Source organism: Manacus candei, unplaced genomic scaffold (assembly GCF_025592945.1).
Source record: "Manacus candei isolate 608988 ecotype Guabito, Panama unplaced genomic scaffold, ASM2559294v1 h1tg000043l, whole genome shotgun sequence".
NCBI classification, from domain to species: domain Eukaryota; kingdom Metazoa; phylum Chordata; class Aves; order Passeriformes; family Pipridae; genus Manacus; species Manacus candei.
Window position 1 is genome coordinate 20717582 of NW_026138091.1, and position 17274 is coordinate 20734855.

General features: G+C 41.4%; 1 protein-coding gene across 1 annotated transcript in view; it reads left to right on the top strand.

Moving 5' to 3' along the window:
- The first annotated feature begins 1779 nt into the window (after positions 1 to 1779).
- The window catches only part of MAPK11 (mitogen-activated protein kinase 11), a 32170-nt gene continuing 16675 nt past the window's right edge, over positions 1780 to 17274 (top strand). The window contains exons 1-3 of the mRNA XM_051795674.1: positions 1780 to 1989; positions 15810 to 15939; positions 16798 to 16856. Coding sequence (XP_051651634.1) covers positions 1877 to 1989; positions 15810 to 15939; positions 16798 to 16856 — 302 coding nt within the window. The 5' untranslated portion in view covers positions 1780 to 1876. The remainder of the gene's footprint in view (positions 1990 to 15809; positions 15940 to 16797; positions 16857 to 17274) is intronic.

Consider the following 17274-nt stretch of genomic DNA (forward strand, 5'->3'; position numbering starts at 1 on the left):
CCTGTAAAACTGCAACTAAAAGCAAGAATGCAGCTTGCAGCTGACAAGGGAGCTGCCTCTTCCTCTTTCTCATGCATCTTCACAGAGCCGGCAAAGATGGATGAGCTGCCTGTGCCATGGGAGGAACAGCTGTCAGGGCTTGCTTTATGGGACACTTCTGGAGATCTGTAACCTGCCTAGCTCTGACACAACTCAAATGTGCTGTCCTCCATCCTTGGTGTTTTCCGTTATCTCCCTCACTACATGTGATAGAACACCATATATGTAGTATCCAATAAAAGAAAGATAACAAGCGCAATCTGAGAGTCATGATTGCAATACAAATAACTGACAGAAGCTCACAGAAGGCAGAAAATTGAGAGCAATAGTAAATGTCAACCAGACAGAAAATTAACTCCTGTGGAAATTGCATGATTAAAAGCTTGGGCAAATATGGACAGACTAAACTTTCAAAGATCATGGCTGCAGTTAGAAAGAAATAATCTAATACACCAAAACATCTATAGAGATCAAGTTTAATAAGTCAGCAAGTAGGATAATTTGCTTCATTTGGCCCTGGAAATTTCTTGGGGCTGCTTACTTTAGGTATGAGGAAGGTGGGGGATGGCAATGACAAAAATATTTCTTCTTGGCTTGGTGTAGAGTGACTGCACTCTTATTCAGTTTTTACAACTCAAAATGGTGATGCTGAGAAAAACAAGATAAAATAATGGGTTTTTTGATTTTTCACGCTTGCCACTTCCTTCAAGGATTATGCCCTCAGCACAGAAATTCAGCTGGGACCAAGGAGCAGCGCAAAGAGGATTGGAGAGGTCTGCTGCACTAGAGCAGGGTAGAAGTGAGAACTAGGCTACGGCTTTAGGAGCACTTAGTACCCTTTGAGCGGATGGCTGCGGATAAATGGCTGTAGTAGTATCATTCATGTATTTTTTAATTTAGTAACTTAGAGGTGGTCAAAGAAGCATAAGAAGTTATGGAAGGAAATAATACATTTTAAAATATTATACTGGTAACATTGCAATAGTGCTGTAATGATTCCAGAGGTGGTTGAGATATTGTATAAGGAGAATAAAAAAAAAAGTCAGAGAACCTTAAACTTTAACTGGTGCATGAGTTTTGGAGTTTTAAAGTTTTCAAGATTGTCTGTTATCTTGAGGGGTCAAGTCTTCCTTGATGAAAAGGGAGAGGACTCAAATGAGGAGTGGGAATCAGCATGTGGGAGTCAATGTTGTAAGGGGAAATTGTAGGCACCAGAGGACTCTCAGTAAATGCCAGACCCGCCCGGGGCTCCCTCAGTGAGCGGGGGCCGCGCTGGCCCCGCAGGCCATGCCCGGGCTGAGAGCCCAGCGCAGGGTCACCGCCGCTGGCGCTGCAGCTCGAGGTGGAGGGGGGAGCCTGACGGGCCGAGGGGGAGCTTCAGGTGGCCTTGGCAAAGTCAGAAAGGTGTCAGCAAAGCTTCAGAAAGCCTGAGAGATGCCAGGGGAAGGGCCGGGTGACCGCGGGCAGCAGAGGCGGCGGCGCGGGCCCTTCCCGCGCGTCCGGGCAGGGGCGGCCGATGCGGTGCAGCCGCCGCTCCGGGCCGTCACCGCCCCAGCTGCGGTGCTCCGGGTCAGGATCGGCCCTTCGCCACTCCCCGCACGCCCCGGGTGGCCCCGCGGGAGGACACCGGGTGCCGCCCCGGGGCTCCTGGGCCTGTGCGCCGAGCGCCCCTCGCCCCCTCCCGGGCTTCCCCGGCCGCTGCCCCCACCCCCTCGGCCTCCGCCTTCCCCTCCCCTTCCCCTCCCGGTCCCTCCTCCCCGCCGGCGCCAGCCGTGCTCGCCTCGGCTGAGTGGCGGCTATCGCTGCTGTTGCCGCTGCCGGCGGCGGCTCCGGGAAAATGTCCGAGCGCGGCGGCTTCTACCGGCAGGAGCTGAACAAGACGGTGTGGGAGGTGCCCCAGCGCTACCAGAACCTCACCCCCGTCGGCTCCGGCGCCTACGGCTCCGTGTGGTAGGTGCGGGGCGGCGGCAGCGGGGCCGGGAGCCGGCAGGTGCAGCCGGCGGGCGGCGGGGATGGACAATGCTGGGCTGGCGGGAGGCTCCGTGCCCCGCCGGGGGTCGTGTGCGGGGAGGGGGGAGCTCGGCGGCGGCGGCGGGCGGGGGCGTGTCCGCCGGGCACCGGTGTGAGCGGCGCCGGGGCTCCCGCTCCCCGCCGCGGCCCCGCGGGGCCGGGAATGCCTCGCCGTAACCAGGGGCAACCGCGCCCGCCGCCGCCCCGGGGCGGCCCCTGCCCGTCCTTCTGCCGCTGCCCCGGGGCCGCTCCCCCGGAGCCTCTCCCCGGACTATGAGGGGCCCCCGCGGCCGGCAGCACCGAGTGACCGCCCGCCGCGGGGCCGCTGCCGCCGGGTGCTGCCCCCGCCGGAGTGGGAATTGCCCCGAAGCCGGGAATCCTGCGCAGTCATGGCGGGTCCTAGCGGAGGGGACGGGGAGGCAGCTCTGGGGCGCGAGGAAGCGCTGTCGGAGCGGCGTCCACCCGCGGCCCTTCCAGCCGGGGGGTGAGCGGGACATCCCGCAGGGCCCGGGGCATCCACGGCGAAATGGGGGAGTTCTGTCCGCCGAGACAATGGGAGCAGCCCCCGGAGCGGGGCAGGCTGAGGGAGGACACAGGGGGCTCACCCAGTGGTTTCGGGGGATGGCAGATTAGGGCAGAATGCCGCCCAAGGGCTTCGGGATGTTAAGGTTGTATAAGGGTTTACCACATCCTATCCTAAAAGGTATCCCTTTCTTTGGTAATTCCTACGTCAGGTTTACGCTCTCGGGAACTCCCAGTGCAGATTGGGCTGTTACTTTAGTATTTGATGCACGCCTTACTACGCTAATAAAAGCTTTGAATCAATTTTTTTAAATACTAGTGATGTTTAAGGGGTTTCTGAAAAAGAGGTGTGTTTCTTTTGTAAACTGGGTAAGTGAAATTATGTAAAACAACTCATAATGGGCCTTTAAAAAGAAGTACTAAAAAAAAAATTGTAGAACTTTACTTTTTTTCATGCTCTAAATTCATGCAGTAGTTCTCTCTTTTTCTATCTTCATACTCTTCGTAATTGGATAACAGAGAACATTTATGGAGTTTTATATTTGTTGCTTCGTTCCCTAGCTCTGTGAAATGTCCCAGTTACATGTAAGCTAGAAATATGCATTTAAAAAACCTCCAACAATCAGCAGAAACACTCAGGACTAGTGTGAAGTATCTTTGAATTCTTCTCTTTTTTTATTATTTCTGATTTATGCTTGCACCAGGGAAATCTAGGCAAATACCATGTGAGTGTTGGTACCTGCCATTGTAGTTAAGCATAGAGTCCTCTGACAGTGTGCTGTGAATAGTCTCACAAGGACCTAATTTATTTAGACTATAAAAATCTTAGTTTGTGCAATAAAAGAAGAGAAAGTAAACTAAGATATAGAGTAACAGAGTAACTACTTTTGTGTTCCAATTGAAACTGCATTTCTGCTTATTTTCCCTATTTATGCTGACATAATTTTAAGAGGAAGACCGACTTTGCTGAATTTTGTAATGAGATGTCAAGACTTTTGAGAAATTGTAATGGAAATAAAAACTTGTCATGGTTCACTTGCAGCACAGCTGGTGCTTTGGTTTTTGAAACTGTCTGCAGAGCCAAGGAAATCCTAGTATTTTTATCAATTGCAAAGTATAGGAAGTGGGATATAAAATGGAGACTGGAAGATGCTGTGGGAAAGGTTTGCTCTAAAATAGACATTTAAAAATAAAATATAGCATTAAATTATTGCTCTATATTAATAGCCTCGTTAACATCAATGAACTATAAACCCAAAGAGAAGCTTGAATATGAGGAAAAGGTAGGCATCTCTCTGAGAAAAGCCATCTATTTTTAGTGTCTATTGAAATTGATTTTTTTTCTATCTGTGTGCATGTGCTTTACCCAGGAGACCCACAAGACACAACCGTTCCCTTGAGTAATATGCTGTATTTCTTCTGTGAATAATTGTACTCCTATTCAGTAAAATGTCTAAAAACATATTCAAGTCTTACAGAAACCACTGGAATTAAACAAATTCTTAAGTGGTTTGATGAATAGAAGCCAAGGTCCTGAACTCTAAACAGTGACTTTAAAACAGGAACAGTTGTAACAAATTTTTTCTGCCTCAGTGAAACTGTTCTCTAGTTCTACCCTTTTTTTTTTTTTTAAACAGTAAGTTATCAGTCATGTCCAATAGACTTGGGTAACTGAATTGATAACTGATAATAAGAAACATATTGTAAATACTTGCATTTAAGCATCCTTTGCTTGCAGCTCAAAATCAATAGGAGATTTTGTGTCGGGAAGCTGTGTTTTGGCCCAATTTATTGACATTTTGTAAGTCTGGTAGAATTAGTGTTTGAGTTAATTGCAGATGCATCAAGTATGCTACTGAGATAGATATTAGCAGTTTAAAACAGATTCATTTTTAGAGTTATCTATACCAAGCACAGTGCTTTCACATTTGTTTTTCTTAGTTTTTATTTAGATGTGGAATATGCATAAAAACAAAATCTTCCTTAGCATTAAGAGCTCTACTGCTTTTCTCACTCTTTTAATGACATATCACGAAGAACTTTTTTTTTTGAAATCCTCCAGACTCAGCCACAATGCTAAGCTGTGTTGCACTTCAACATCTACGTGAACTGCAGATACCTCTGAGGTCTGTCCCTCAAGTACTTCTCCCTTACAGAACTTTTTATGTTACTCATGTTTTTTAACTCCATGGAAGGCTTCCTCTTCCTTGAGCTCTTTCCTATGACCATTCAAGCTCATGGATGTTCTGTCATTTGCCACTGTCAGATCTGACTTTTTCTAAGTTCAGGAAAAAAACTAACGCCCTGTGGGAGTGTGGGCGGTGTGTGGTAGTTTAGTTACATGTAAAAGTATCAATGGCATCTTCAAGGTTACATTTTGGTTAATTTCACTCTTCTCTGGGTGTTTGTTTGTTTGTTTTGTTAGAAAATATCAAATTTACACACAGAACTTGTTTGTTTTGGAGTGGTTTTCTTTTTGTGCTATAGCTTTTCTTATCAAGTTGAGTTTTTTTATTATTAGAAAATTATTTTAAATCTTTCTCAAGCCAAAACTCGGTTAAAGTTTTTTTGAAAAGTGCATTTTCAGTGTCTATCCTCAAATTTGGATTTATCTCTCACAGAAGTAAAAGAGCTGGTTGACTCTTAACAGACCAGGCACCAAACCTGCTAATTGAGAGTTTTGAAAACCTTCTGATGTCAAGTGCAGCATTTAAGATAAATGAAGGCATTTAGATGGGAAGCAAGCTAGCTTACTTTAGGAGCAATAATCTTCATCTACAACCATTTTGTAGAGAAAAGAGACAAATTACATCTCAGGTCAAACTGCATTTTAAACTCTTGTTCCTCCAGAATTCTGCCTTTTAAATAAGAATTCTGGCTGTGTCTGAGTCTTCCGACTGTCCCAGTGATATTGCTTATAAACTGGGCCTTTAGCCTGAAGCATCTCTGCCTCTCTGTTGTATTGTGGTGGGTCCACTATGGTTTGGTACATGGCCACCTTTTATTCTGGGAGCTGGCATTGCTACCTGCCTTGAGAAAGAGCTTCTTCTTTTTTAAAGACTACTTATTGTACCACAAATTATGTAATGTGGATAGATTTTTGGTTTGCTGTTGTTTGGGGTTTTTTTAAAGCCTGTATGCTGCTTTTTATGCAGCTTTTGTAAACTGTGTTCTAACCTACTTAGTCCTATTTTTGCCTGGGAGGGATTGACAGCATTCTGCAGCATGCTGTCTCTGATCTCTCCAACAGGTTGTTTCACATTAGCATATTGCAGTCTCCGTGTTCTGCCTTCTTTGGAAAGAACAGACGTTGCAAGATGAACCAAAGTGAGTCCAGATCTTCTTCACAACCAAGAACTCCTGCACTGTTTCCTCAGAGGCTGTTGGCATCAATAGCACTTACACTCACTCTCTTTTGGTTTTGAGTATACAATGCCTAACACCAACTTGGATGGCATAACACATTTGTAAAAAGAGGCCTGCTAAGTCAGAGTGTAATGGCACGGGCCTCAGTTCAAGAAAAGTAGTAAAGCAAAGCCTGCCTTAAGTCATTTACACGATGCAACATGTCAGTATTCCTCTGTCCTGTTAACTTTACGTGCATGCTTGAGATTCACTAAGTTTGTGTCCTGGCTAATTTTGGGTAGAAACAGGACAAGGTGGATGCTGTTTAGGCTATTGTTTTGCTTCGAAGAAGTACAAGTGGAAAAATAGAAGCAGAAGACTTTATTCTTGAAGTTTAACCCCTTCTTTCCTGTCATCCACTCTGTTCTCTGCTTCTGGTTAGATTGTACTCAAAAGTGTTTTGAAGGGCAGTAGCTTGCAATACTGGAACATAGCATTGCTGATGCTGTCCTTTTCACGTCAAGAACCTCTAAGGAGATGCTGAGACAACTCAGTAGCATCTGAGCAATTCTAAAAGCTGATATAAATTGTCTTTGACTGACAAAGAGAAAAATTTCTTCATCCAAGGATTGTATTTGATGACTTGCATATTTTTTTAAAAAGGATCTTTTTACTTAGCTGTAGTGATACTAAGTGTATGATTTCAGTTGTGAGATCAGGCTGCTGGAGTTATGGTGTGTCAGTGTAACACTACATGCTACTTTAAATAGTAAATGCTGAGATAAACTTCTAGAGTGGTAGTAACACACAGCTGCTGTGTGTAAACACAGCTGGAAAATGAAGGTGGTATAGATCTCTACAGGCTAAACACAATCCCAAGCATGTGTAGATTTCAGCGTACTCCCTTTGGACTGTTCTTTTAGATTAGGTCTTTTGTTTCCAATACAAGTACAAGGGCTGAACTTCACCCTACATATGGTTATGTTGATTGGAAACTTTTCACACAATGTTGTTAAAATATTGTTGTCCAAGGTCTGTTAAGAGTTGTCTAATTTTGGTATATGTCATTCAGAAGGAAGGTATTGAAGCCTTTCATTAGTTTTGCAAATATTTACAATGTGCCCTTCTAAGCATATTCAAAGCTTGAAAACTGAGTGAGAGATGAAGGCTGACATGACAGTCCAGTCAGAAGCAGGACATCTCTTAAGATTAAGTAAACGTAATAACGATACTTAGAAACAAGGCCTTGAAGGCAAGGTTGCAGCAGAGAGAAGAGCTAAATAAAAGGAGTTGCATGACCAATGTTACATCTTAGGAGAATCTTTGCAGCAGTATTGCTAGAGTGAATGGATGAAAATAAGTGAAGCAACAAAAAAATGTTGCAGAGTGAGACCTTTAGAGAAATGTAAGGAAATAGCCATTAGGAACAAAAACACAGTGGCATTTGCAGCTACAAAGCCAAGAGAGGTCAAGAATTCAAGAAATTTTGTAAAAGATACATAAAAGAAGATGGAAGAGTTTTTCTGAGCACTGGCCAGGAAGACATCACTAGACAGTTTGTTGAAAGTGGTTTTGTTAGAGTACTAGAGTGGAATGCAGATTGCTTGTCATTCCTTTGTCTGGTTTCATCCTGAGTATTTTCCAGCTGTTGGAACAGTATAGTTAACTGACTTTGGAAAGGAAAGGGAAATGGATTGGTAATTAGTGGAGTCAAGGTTCCTATTTTAAATGAGAATGTCTAAGAACACTTAATGAAGGAGGTGTTTGTGGAGAAGAGTGAGAAGAGCTAAGAATTGCTATGCCAGAGATTTCTATATAGGAGGCTGTCACTAAGCCTGTGAAGTAGTTTCAGAGTAGATGACATCTTTGTGTGTGAGAGGAGGGTGATAGAGGGTCTCGTAGGAAAGGTGAAGAAAAGGCAAGGTTGGGAAAGATCCTTTTTAGAGAAAGGGGAGGCATGGAATGGAAGAGAGATAAGAGGCACAAGATGACTCAGTTGTGGCAAAGGCAGTAAGGGTCATGGAATTTCAGCCTTCTGTGTGGCTGTAGGGATACATTAACAGAGCGTATTCTCTGCAGAGGGACTCCTCCATCCCCACTTTATATTTTTTTATGATATGCACCCTCCTGACTACATGAGGCAGCAGTGGCATAGCTCCCTCCTTTCCTGTCCTGCTGTCAACCAGGATTGTGGTTGCAGTTGCCTGATGGACACAGTCCCTGTTTCAGAGACCTGAAGATCTTAGGGCCTGGTTGCTTTAACACAGCTTCCCAAGGAGCTGTTTGCAATTTCAGAACCTATTAGTTAGTTGATACCAAAAATATATTAAAATAGTAAATTAAAAAAAGTCTTAGTTCTGTCCATACACTTGGGAATGGAGAGGGCATTTCAAAACCTCTATGTGACCTGGTTAATTGCTACCATTTAAAATTTTGGCTCTTGTAGAGAGAGGAAACAGGAAATGTGAAGTGGGGGGAGGAATAGGAAAAAGAAGAATGAGAATGTAAGCGAGATTTTTTCAGTCTAGGTTTGTGTAATATATTTGAAAGCACTGATATTTTTCACATTAAACTTTATATCCAGATTAACCACACGCATTTCTAACTGAAGCTTCAAAGCCCACAATGTGTAACTCCCTGTCAGTCTTTTTTAATGAAATGATGAATGGAACACATTTGTCATTAGCAGTGTACTGGCTTAGTGGCAGCTGACTGATTTTCTTGTTTACATACTGACATTGGGCTTGTAGGCTATCTAAAATACATGATTATTTTAATATCCGTGAGTTGGTTGTACATGCTGAGGAAGCTATCAGCTTATGACCCCAACCGTCTCTATGTTTTTCTCACAACCATGATTTTAAATACATCACTCCCACTGGTTTAAGCTGTACTGTCTGTAGCTTCACCTAGAAAAGTATGACTGCTCCTCTGTAAAGTTATTTGAATGTTCTGTGCCACTGTGGAGGCACAGAAAACCTATCAGAAACTGAAAAATGGCTTGTGAACTCAGAGGCTGATACAGCACTTTTATTATCATGTTGTTACATTGAAAGAAGACTGGTGATGTATTCACACAAACATATGGAGAGCAATTATTTTTTAATATTTTTCAGTGTCTACTTAAAACATAAAGCCAACGTATTTTTATGTTGGTTATAGAACAATTATGTTGCCCATGTAAGAGATAATTTGTGGTTTTATATTTAGATTTAGTGGTAAATTAATCTGAGATAATTAACAGTGATTGTACTAAAACCAAAACAATTGAGGCTAGCGCTCAGCATAGTGTGTTGGAACAATATCCAAGTGATGGGATGTAATTTTACAGTATGATAACCTGTCATCATCAAGCAGGTTTGGGGTTTTTTTGTCTATGAGGAGATTAACTCTCTAGTTTCAGAGTTGGCCACTAGTCATCCTCTCATATTTTGTCTTGCTATGGTCTAATTTTTCTTTATGGTTTCCTTTTGAGGCACATATTTTGTGATTTGTGTGGTTTAGCAAACACACTCTTTGCACTTTAGAGCCCGGTCTTAGAGAGTGCAAATCACCAACATGAACTTGTAAAAAAGTAACAAAACATTTATAAAGAACAAACAAAACCAAACAAACCATTTCCTGGTACTTTTAACTCAAATCAGCTGTGAGTGGCTGTTTTGTGTTGTTCCCTTGCTGCTCTACCAATAGGTATTATGGTCCATTTTCTAGTATTGGATGGATGGTGTGTGTGCTTTTTGCAGACTACTCTATATCTCAAAAAATAGCTCTGTTTATTTCAATAAAAAAGAAGAACAAGATTCTGGAGAAGACCCAGAAGACAAAGTTCACAGACTAAACCTTTCAAACAAAAATCAAAATCCGTGTTATTAATGTGATTAGTTTCTTTCATTTACATGACATTTATGAGAAATGTAAAAAGGGTTGATATTCACTGTAGTTGTGAGGAATACTAATTACACAATTGGATACTAGCAAATGTCCCAGGGCAAGGTTCCTATGGTCCCTCTTTCCTGTCTTTCTTGCCAATGCATGGTGCAGTAAGGGCTGTCCCCTCAATGATGCGGTTTTCTGTGTATTGACCCCTCTTCTTTCCTTCCTCTTCAATACTTGCTCACATATACCCTCCTGCTGCTGTTGCTTGTTTTTCTTAGGAATTCTTACAAATTAAGAGGACGTGTCCACAAGGAGGTTCATGTCTCCTGTAATAGAAAGAGTCAATGGGTACAGAAAAGGGTGCTGAGGTCTGTGGATAAGCGCTCAAAATTATGAATCTGTGTTTTGAGCATCAATTGCCTTTTTTGGGGGGGGGGGCTGTTGGTTTGGTTTTCGGGAGGGGGTTTGTGTCCCTTAACACTTACATGTAATGGGGGACTCTTCCCATGTTCTGAAGGAATGTGACCCAGGGAAGGTAAGAAGCTTGTATTGTGCTGCAGTGAAAGAAACAAAAATAGAAACCTGGAACAATATGGGGAAAACCCAGACCTCGTGTCATTGTCACATGTGCTGCTTACAGCATTCTCTCCAAGTTTTGGTATAGTGTGTCCAATCAGTTTCAAACTTCTGATGGTGTAAGGGTAACAGCCTCCTAAGCTGAGACACCGAATTATAAAAAAGAATGTTGGACAAGTTAGTCTTCTGCGTTTTGCACTTAACCTCAAATCAGTCTCTTAGAATACATATATCTAATTAGTTTGTACAGCTACATTTGTGAAAGCATAAAATCAGACTTTGTAGACAACCAAAACCTTGTGGTTATCTGGAGTGATGGGGATGGAATATTGTCTGATTCAGGTAACCTACAGCAGGTGGGGAGGTTGCTGCAGGCACAGGTCTGGCACCTAGTACAGCCAGCTTTGGGTCATGCCTTCATTCTGCGTCAGCTGGACCTGAGCTGGCTCCAGGAATGAAGAGAACTCACTAGACTGAACACTGCATTCAAGCTGAACTTTTTCCAGGCATTGCGGGTAGTAATGTGCCCAGCTGATAAGCCCTTGCCAAGCCCAAAGTTTCAGGGACTGGCTGTAGTTCAGTGGGACCAGCTGATCCCAGGAAGAATTCTTCCTGCATTGTATACTAGAGTTTACTAAATAGGATAAGAGGTGGCTCTATGTGTGGTTTGTTAGATCAGGTTCCCACAAACAGCCTCCAGCTATTGAAGCAAATTCGATCCCAAAGGCTAAGTAGCCATAGGTGAATGGTGTGCTTCTAGTCCCAAAATCAGTGAGAGATCAAAGTGGGCTGCACACATGAATGGACTGTCTGTCCACTATTACTGCTCTGCAACCACAGGGGATAAAATGTCCATGGATACTAGGGAAATTACTGTAAGTACAACCATAGTTATAAGGATCAGCTACCTGTGTCCCATCAAAAGTCATGAAGTTAGCTTGAAGCTGTTAAAATCTTGTGTTTTCCACCTCTTAAGTTTTTAGACTGCAGTAGCTTCCCATGTTCATATTTTTCTCTAATACCTTAAGAACTGGGTAAAGGTGCATATAAATAGAGATTCATATTTCATCTAGTGGAACTTCAATAGAATTCCTAAATATAGGAGTTGACAACACTGAAAAGGTGGGTCTAATTTAAGCAATGATTGAAAATAACACTAAACAAAAGTCTCTAATCTGTGTGAAAATGATGCCATCCATGTAAGCAGAATAATGTCTTTTTATCCTTGATCTTGGAAAGAGAGACAGCAAAAAATGTGTCATAACTCTGATGGGTTCTTGGTCAAGAATGATTATATCTGAAAAAGCTATTGCTAAGATTGTTACAAAGTTGTTTCTTGTAAATTAAAACTATATTAATATTTGCGTTTCTTTTTAAATTATGATAGAAAGTCTGTCTGAAGTGGTGTTCCCATATTCTGTTGATGCATGTGAGCATACCATGCAGTGATGGTGACAGAAATACTGACAATATGTAATTAAAAAGTCACTTATTTTCACTGCGTACAACAAATGAAATGCCAACAGTAAGGAATAGATTAGAGATGGGAGACAATATCCCTTTGCAAATATCAAAGTTTGTCTCCGTCGCACTATTCTGTCCAGCTACATGAAGTAACATCATAATCAGAGATAAAACACTTCAGAAGTAGTAGTTTCAGAGAAACCCAGGAAACAGTAGCTGAACCGTTGGAAGGATGATTTGTTTCCATGTGTGAGTATAAACCAGATATAAACACAGGTATTTGGCCACAGCTGAAGTATGTAGAAAATAACCTTGCAAAAGAAAAAGTCACTGTAAGTTGCTGGGAGTTGTTTGTGAGGCAATGCAAACACCAAGAGACTGGCAGAGAAGCCCTCTCCAGTCTCAGGGAAGAAGTGGGAAGCTGTGAGTCAGACATCATGCATGGTAAGGGAAGGTAAGGATGTCCTACTTACTGCTGGGGCAGAGTTCATTTTCTTCTTAGTAGATGGTACAGTGCTGTGTTTGGGATTCAGTATGAGAATAATGTTGATAACAGTCTGATGTATTGGGTTTTGCTATGTAGTGCTGACCCTAAGTTAACGACTTTTCAGCATCCCATGTTCTGCTAATTAGGATCTGTGCTGGAAGCTGTGAGGGAGCACAGCTGAGACAGGTGACCTGACCTGGCCAAAGGGATGTTTCATACCATAGAATATCATGTGGTTATTAGAATTATTAATATTGTTAACATATTTGAGATTATTATTATTATATTTTGTTTCAATTATTAAATTGTTCTTATCTCAATGCATGAGGTTTACTTTTTCTTTCTGAGGTGGGGGTGGAGGGGAGTGAGCAGGTAGGGCAGCTGTGTAATTAGTTGCCAGCTGCAGTTAAACTGTAACAGAGGACCTCTAACACTTTTTTCCCCTGTTAAATCAAAGTAGTTAACAACATAGGTTTGGGGTTTTTTTTAAGAAACTGTTTTCAGTCATTTTACGCTGTTTACAGGCCCCCAAGGAAGGGTTTGCAAGTGCCAAGGTCAGGTGGGCCCATATTTTCGCGCTGATAGGCCCAGAGATGTCCTATCCAGGGACTAGTCTGAAAGCTGAGCATTTTTGGGGATATCACACAGAAAGGGAAGCTGCTCGTCCTGCCATCTGACAGTTTACTCAGGGGCCAATGAGGGATTTGAGGGACAAACCGCATTGCAGCTATGATGATGTAATATCGAGACAGAGAGACCTAGTATTAAAATGTGATCACAGAGGCAGTAGCAGAGGTCACAGATGCAAGTCATCCTTGAATCTGACAAACAAGACAGTTCAAACATACTTTTGAATGCTTTACTGTTAATAACTTGAATTACAATGATGGGAAATCAGGCAAGGAAGGAGCCTGAGGCGTTGGCTCTGATTATCACTTGGTGCACTTAGTTGAGTGTGGAGGAACTCATTTAAACCAAGTCAGTCACTGGTCTGTGCAGCTTCAATATATGATATTTCATGATTTCCCACTGGAGGTCTCAGGACTCAAGTTGCCTTTTTTTTTTCCTCTTCTCCTTACATGGTTCCATCCTAGGTCTAAAAAGCTGCTGTCATAAGAATTATTGAAGCTAAGAAGATAGTGCTTTGTACCATCTGAAAGCTTCGTAGCCTTGAGTCATATGGAGGATAAAAAGTAATCCATCTTAAAGATCATTGGTTTTTAAATCACTGAAACGCACATTTGGACTTAGAATTGGAGGGAGAGTGATGTTTATCATTATAATGGGATTTAAAATCTAATTCCTCCTAGCCTTGTATAATGTATACAGTATTTCACAAACCAGTATAAGCACGAGTGGGAAGGCTTGTGAGTTGCCAGAAGAGCTGAAATGTTAAGCAGACTGCTGTTTTGGGCAGTGTTATTTATTTATCTGGATAAACATTTCCTTTTCAAAAGAAGTTGGAAAGGATATAGAGAGTATGCATCTGTGTGACTTGGCAGTGTTCTCCAGTGGCTTCACTGCCCATGATTAAACACAAGGCAATTACATCTAATCTTTGTTGCCTTAACAGCCAAGCATTGGCTTCCTTTTTATTTCTTTAGATTTATTTGTGCAACCTTCATATTGTTCCTGTGGCTGGTCACGTGGAATTTTAAGATATCTCTGTTGTCAGTTCTTCTCACACTGTTCTTTCCTTGAGCTGCTCCATGTATTTGAGCAACACAACATCCTCATATCCTGAATAACTCTGTCCCTGTCCTACTGTTGGAACAAGTATCTCTATTATATCCCTTCCACCCACTTGTCAGGGTGATATCAGTCATCTTCTTCCTATGCATTCTTTCTGCTGCTCAGGGAATGCCCTTCCTGAGGTGCTCAGCAAAACCACAACACTTTACACCTTTAAAACTTCCCTGAAGATCAGCTTCTGTGATGCTTGCAAGGAACTAGCTATGTAATCTATTTATCTGTTTCATTTATCTCATGAGTGACTCTCTCCTTCCATGGTGCATGCAAGAAACTTGTTAATTAAATCTACTTACTTTTACTGTGGTTTTTATGAAATTCTGGATTGACCTTCACCTGGTTGGGTGAATTCTAGGGTAACTGTATCATAATCACCTTTTGGATGCCACATTGATCTTCCTGACTGTTTGTTGCTTGTATCCTTTGTTGCTTCTCATTAGAAATACCACCTTGCCCTGTAGATAATGAGGCTTTGCTCTTCACTTGACTCTTCAGGACTTGACCATAGCACCAAATATGTGTAGGAGTTCACCTGCTTGGAGCTGATTATAGGCTCAGTGTATTAGATTGGGAGCTACTCCAGGCACAATCAATGTTTTTTGTCTCTAGCAGATATCTCCTACAACAATTTGCAGGAATGTCTAAAACACTGTGCAGAAGGAGCTAATAGCATTTGGTGTGACTGCTGACTGTTGTCGTGCTACTCCCTGCATTTTTCATGTTGTCTAATTTTTGTGTTTATAACTCCAAAAAAGTTCTATAAGATTAATGTGTGTAAAGGTTCTTGGCTTGTTACTGCTCTCTAGTAAGCATAGATAGTGTTATCCACACTTCAGACAGAGAATTTCAATGTATTTTAATTAAACACAATTTTAACTTAATAGATAAGAGTAACAGCTGAAAGAATTTTTTTTTTCTTCCTAAGAGGAGGTAAAAAATTGAACCTTTTTATAATTGTACTGTGTAGTGTCATGAAATAATACATGCAGAGATCATTTTTATTTCTGTGCTACAGATCAGACATCATTTATTTGTGGCTTGTTGTGCTTGTCGTGTCTCTCTAATGCACAAAAACCAGTGGGTCTCCCTTGTTTGCAAATTGTGACTTGTATATTTAGTGTCCTTTTCAGCAGGGCACCTCCATCTATGTGACGTTAGGCACATGCTGTGTGTCAGCAGGATCTGTAGGCTGAAGTGTAAGACGTGCCCATTTTTCGCTTGTTGCCAGCCTTTCCCAAGGAAATGGTATGGCCTTGGCTATGTCAACATCCTAATTTAATACCAGTTTTAGGGCATTATCGTCTAGCAAGCTAATGGTTGTGTAGGTAATTCATATTCCTAGACACAATGGCAGTGTTCCTCTAATTAGTGAAGATTTCAGTTTGTTCAGTAAAAACAAACTTCAGAGTTTGAATCTCCGTATTCCCTATGAGCCTTGCATTGGAGCTGGAGGCTGGAGCTGCACTAGTGGAGCTAATTTTCTGGTTATTTTTTCTGCCATATTTGGAAGGGTTATGCAGGGATAAGTTCTGAACAGTACTGTAAGCATTAGTAATTTCCTAGATGGAAAACAAGGGAATGTTTTGAATACTCAGAGTTACTGCTGACTGGCTCCTTGGCTGTAGTCCCTGAGTAGAAGGTGAAAGAGCCCCCAGGAGAGTACAGGTTTCTTCATTGTATTACCTGAGAGCTTTGAAGTAGAACATACCATCAACATGGACTTTTTCTTTTCCTCTTCCAGTTCAGCTTATGATACCAAAACAAGACAGAAGGTGGCAGTGAAAAAGCTTTCAAGGCCTTTTCAGTCACTTATCCATGCACGGAGGACCTACCGAGAGCTTCGGTTGCTTAAGCACATGAAGCATGAGAATGTAAGTGGACAGTGAGTTCTTTCCCTTAAAGTTTGCAAAATACGCTTAATTTCAGTTAGGTTCAATCTTTTTTGAAAAGTATATGCAACTGTCTAGCTACCCAAGATACCTGGACCCAACCATCTGGACTTTAGAGGCTTTCAGTAACAGGCTGCATTTTTATTTTAAAAATATCTAATTAAATCTTGAAGATGAGGTTAATGAAATCCAAAACAAGTGGTCCTACTTTTCCCCAACTAAAGTAATAAAAGTATTATCTTGAAAAGTATACTGTTGAAACATCTTGAACCATAAGTTCAGGGGGAAAAAACCCTGCTTTTTCTGGTTTTGGATTCTGTCAGACACTCTTTAGGCCCCATGTAACTGAGTACTGTTCTAAGTTTATGTGGTAAACAGTTGATTTCAGTGTGGTATCCACCTGCTTAAAGGTAATTTGATGACCTGAAGCCTGAATAAAATATGGTGGTTTGAAAAGTATCCTGGAGAAAGGATGCTATAAAAGTTAAACAAGAACAGAACAAGAAAACCCATGAAATTGTGCATAATCTTAAGTATAACAATTGTATAAGACGTGTCAGCTTTTCTGTATTGAGACATTACTTTTCCTGCCTTAATTTTTGTTTGTCTAAAATCTTATAGTAATTATTTTTTGTAATTAATATAATTTTCCGTTGATCATGGATATAGCTGAGGTGATACCTGTATAGACCTATAGACCTATAACATTGTGCCAGTTTTCAGGATGAACATGTCATATTTTTGTAAGTTTCATCCCAAAAATGCTGAGTGCTGTCAATACTAATTATATACTGCTTTGCAGATTTCTAAAAATAAAATGTCACTTCCTTCACCTTTCAGGTTATAGGATTGCTAGATGTTTTTACACCTGCAACATCAATAGAAAATTTTAACGAAGTGTAAGTAAAATTTTAAAATCATTCTGACTAGTTACAAAATAAGTACATACCACTCTGGTTTTAAAAAGGAAGTACATACATTTCTATTCTAATAGACTTGCAGCAGAGTTGACTTTGTAAAAACCTTTTTGCAACTTTTCCACAAAAGAGTTTGCAGGAAGATGGACCTCATTTTTGTACATTTTAAATGATAATTAATAAGATTATAAGTATATGGTGAGTGGTTTAATGCTGCATAAGTTCCAGAAAGCTTAAAACTTTTTCAGTTCAATTGTGTGTTAGCTGTAGATTATCTTTTCACAGATAGACAGGATAGTTCAGGAATGCAGGAAAGTATTCTGTTGCTTAACTGAGACAAGGTAAATTCAGGCTAGAGTCCTGACTAACCTAGGATTAGATATATTTTGGTCCTACTCAA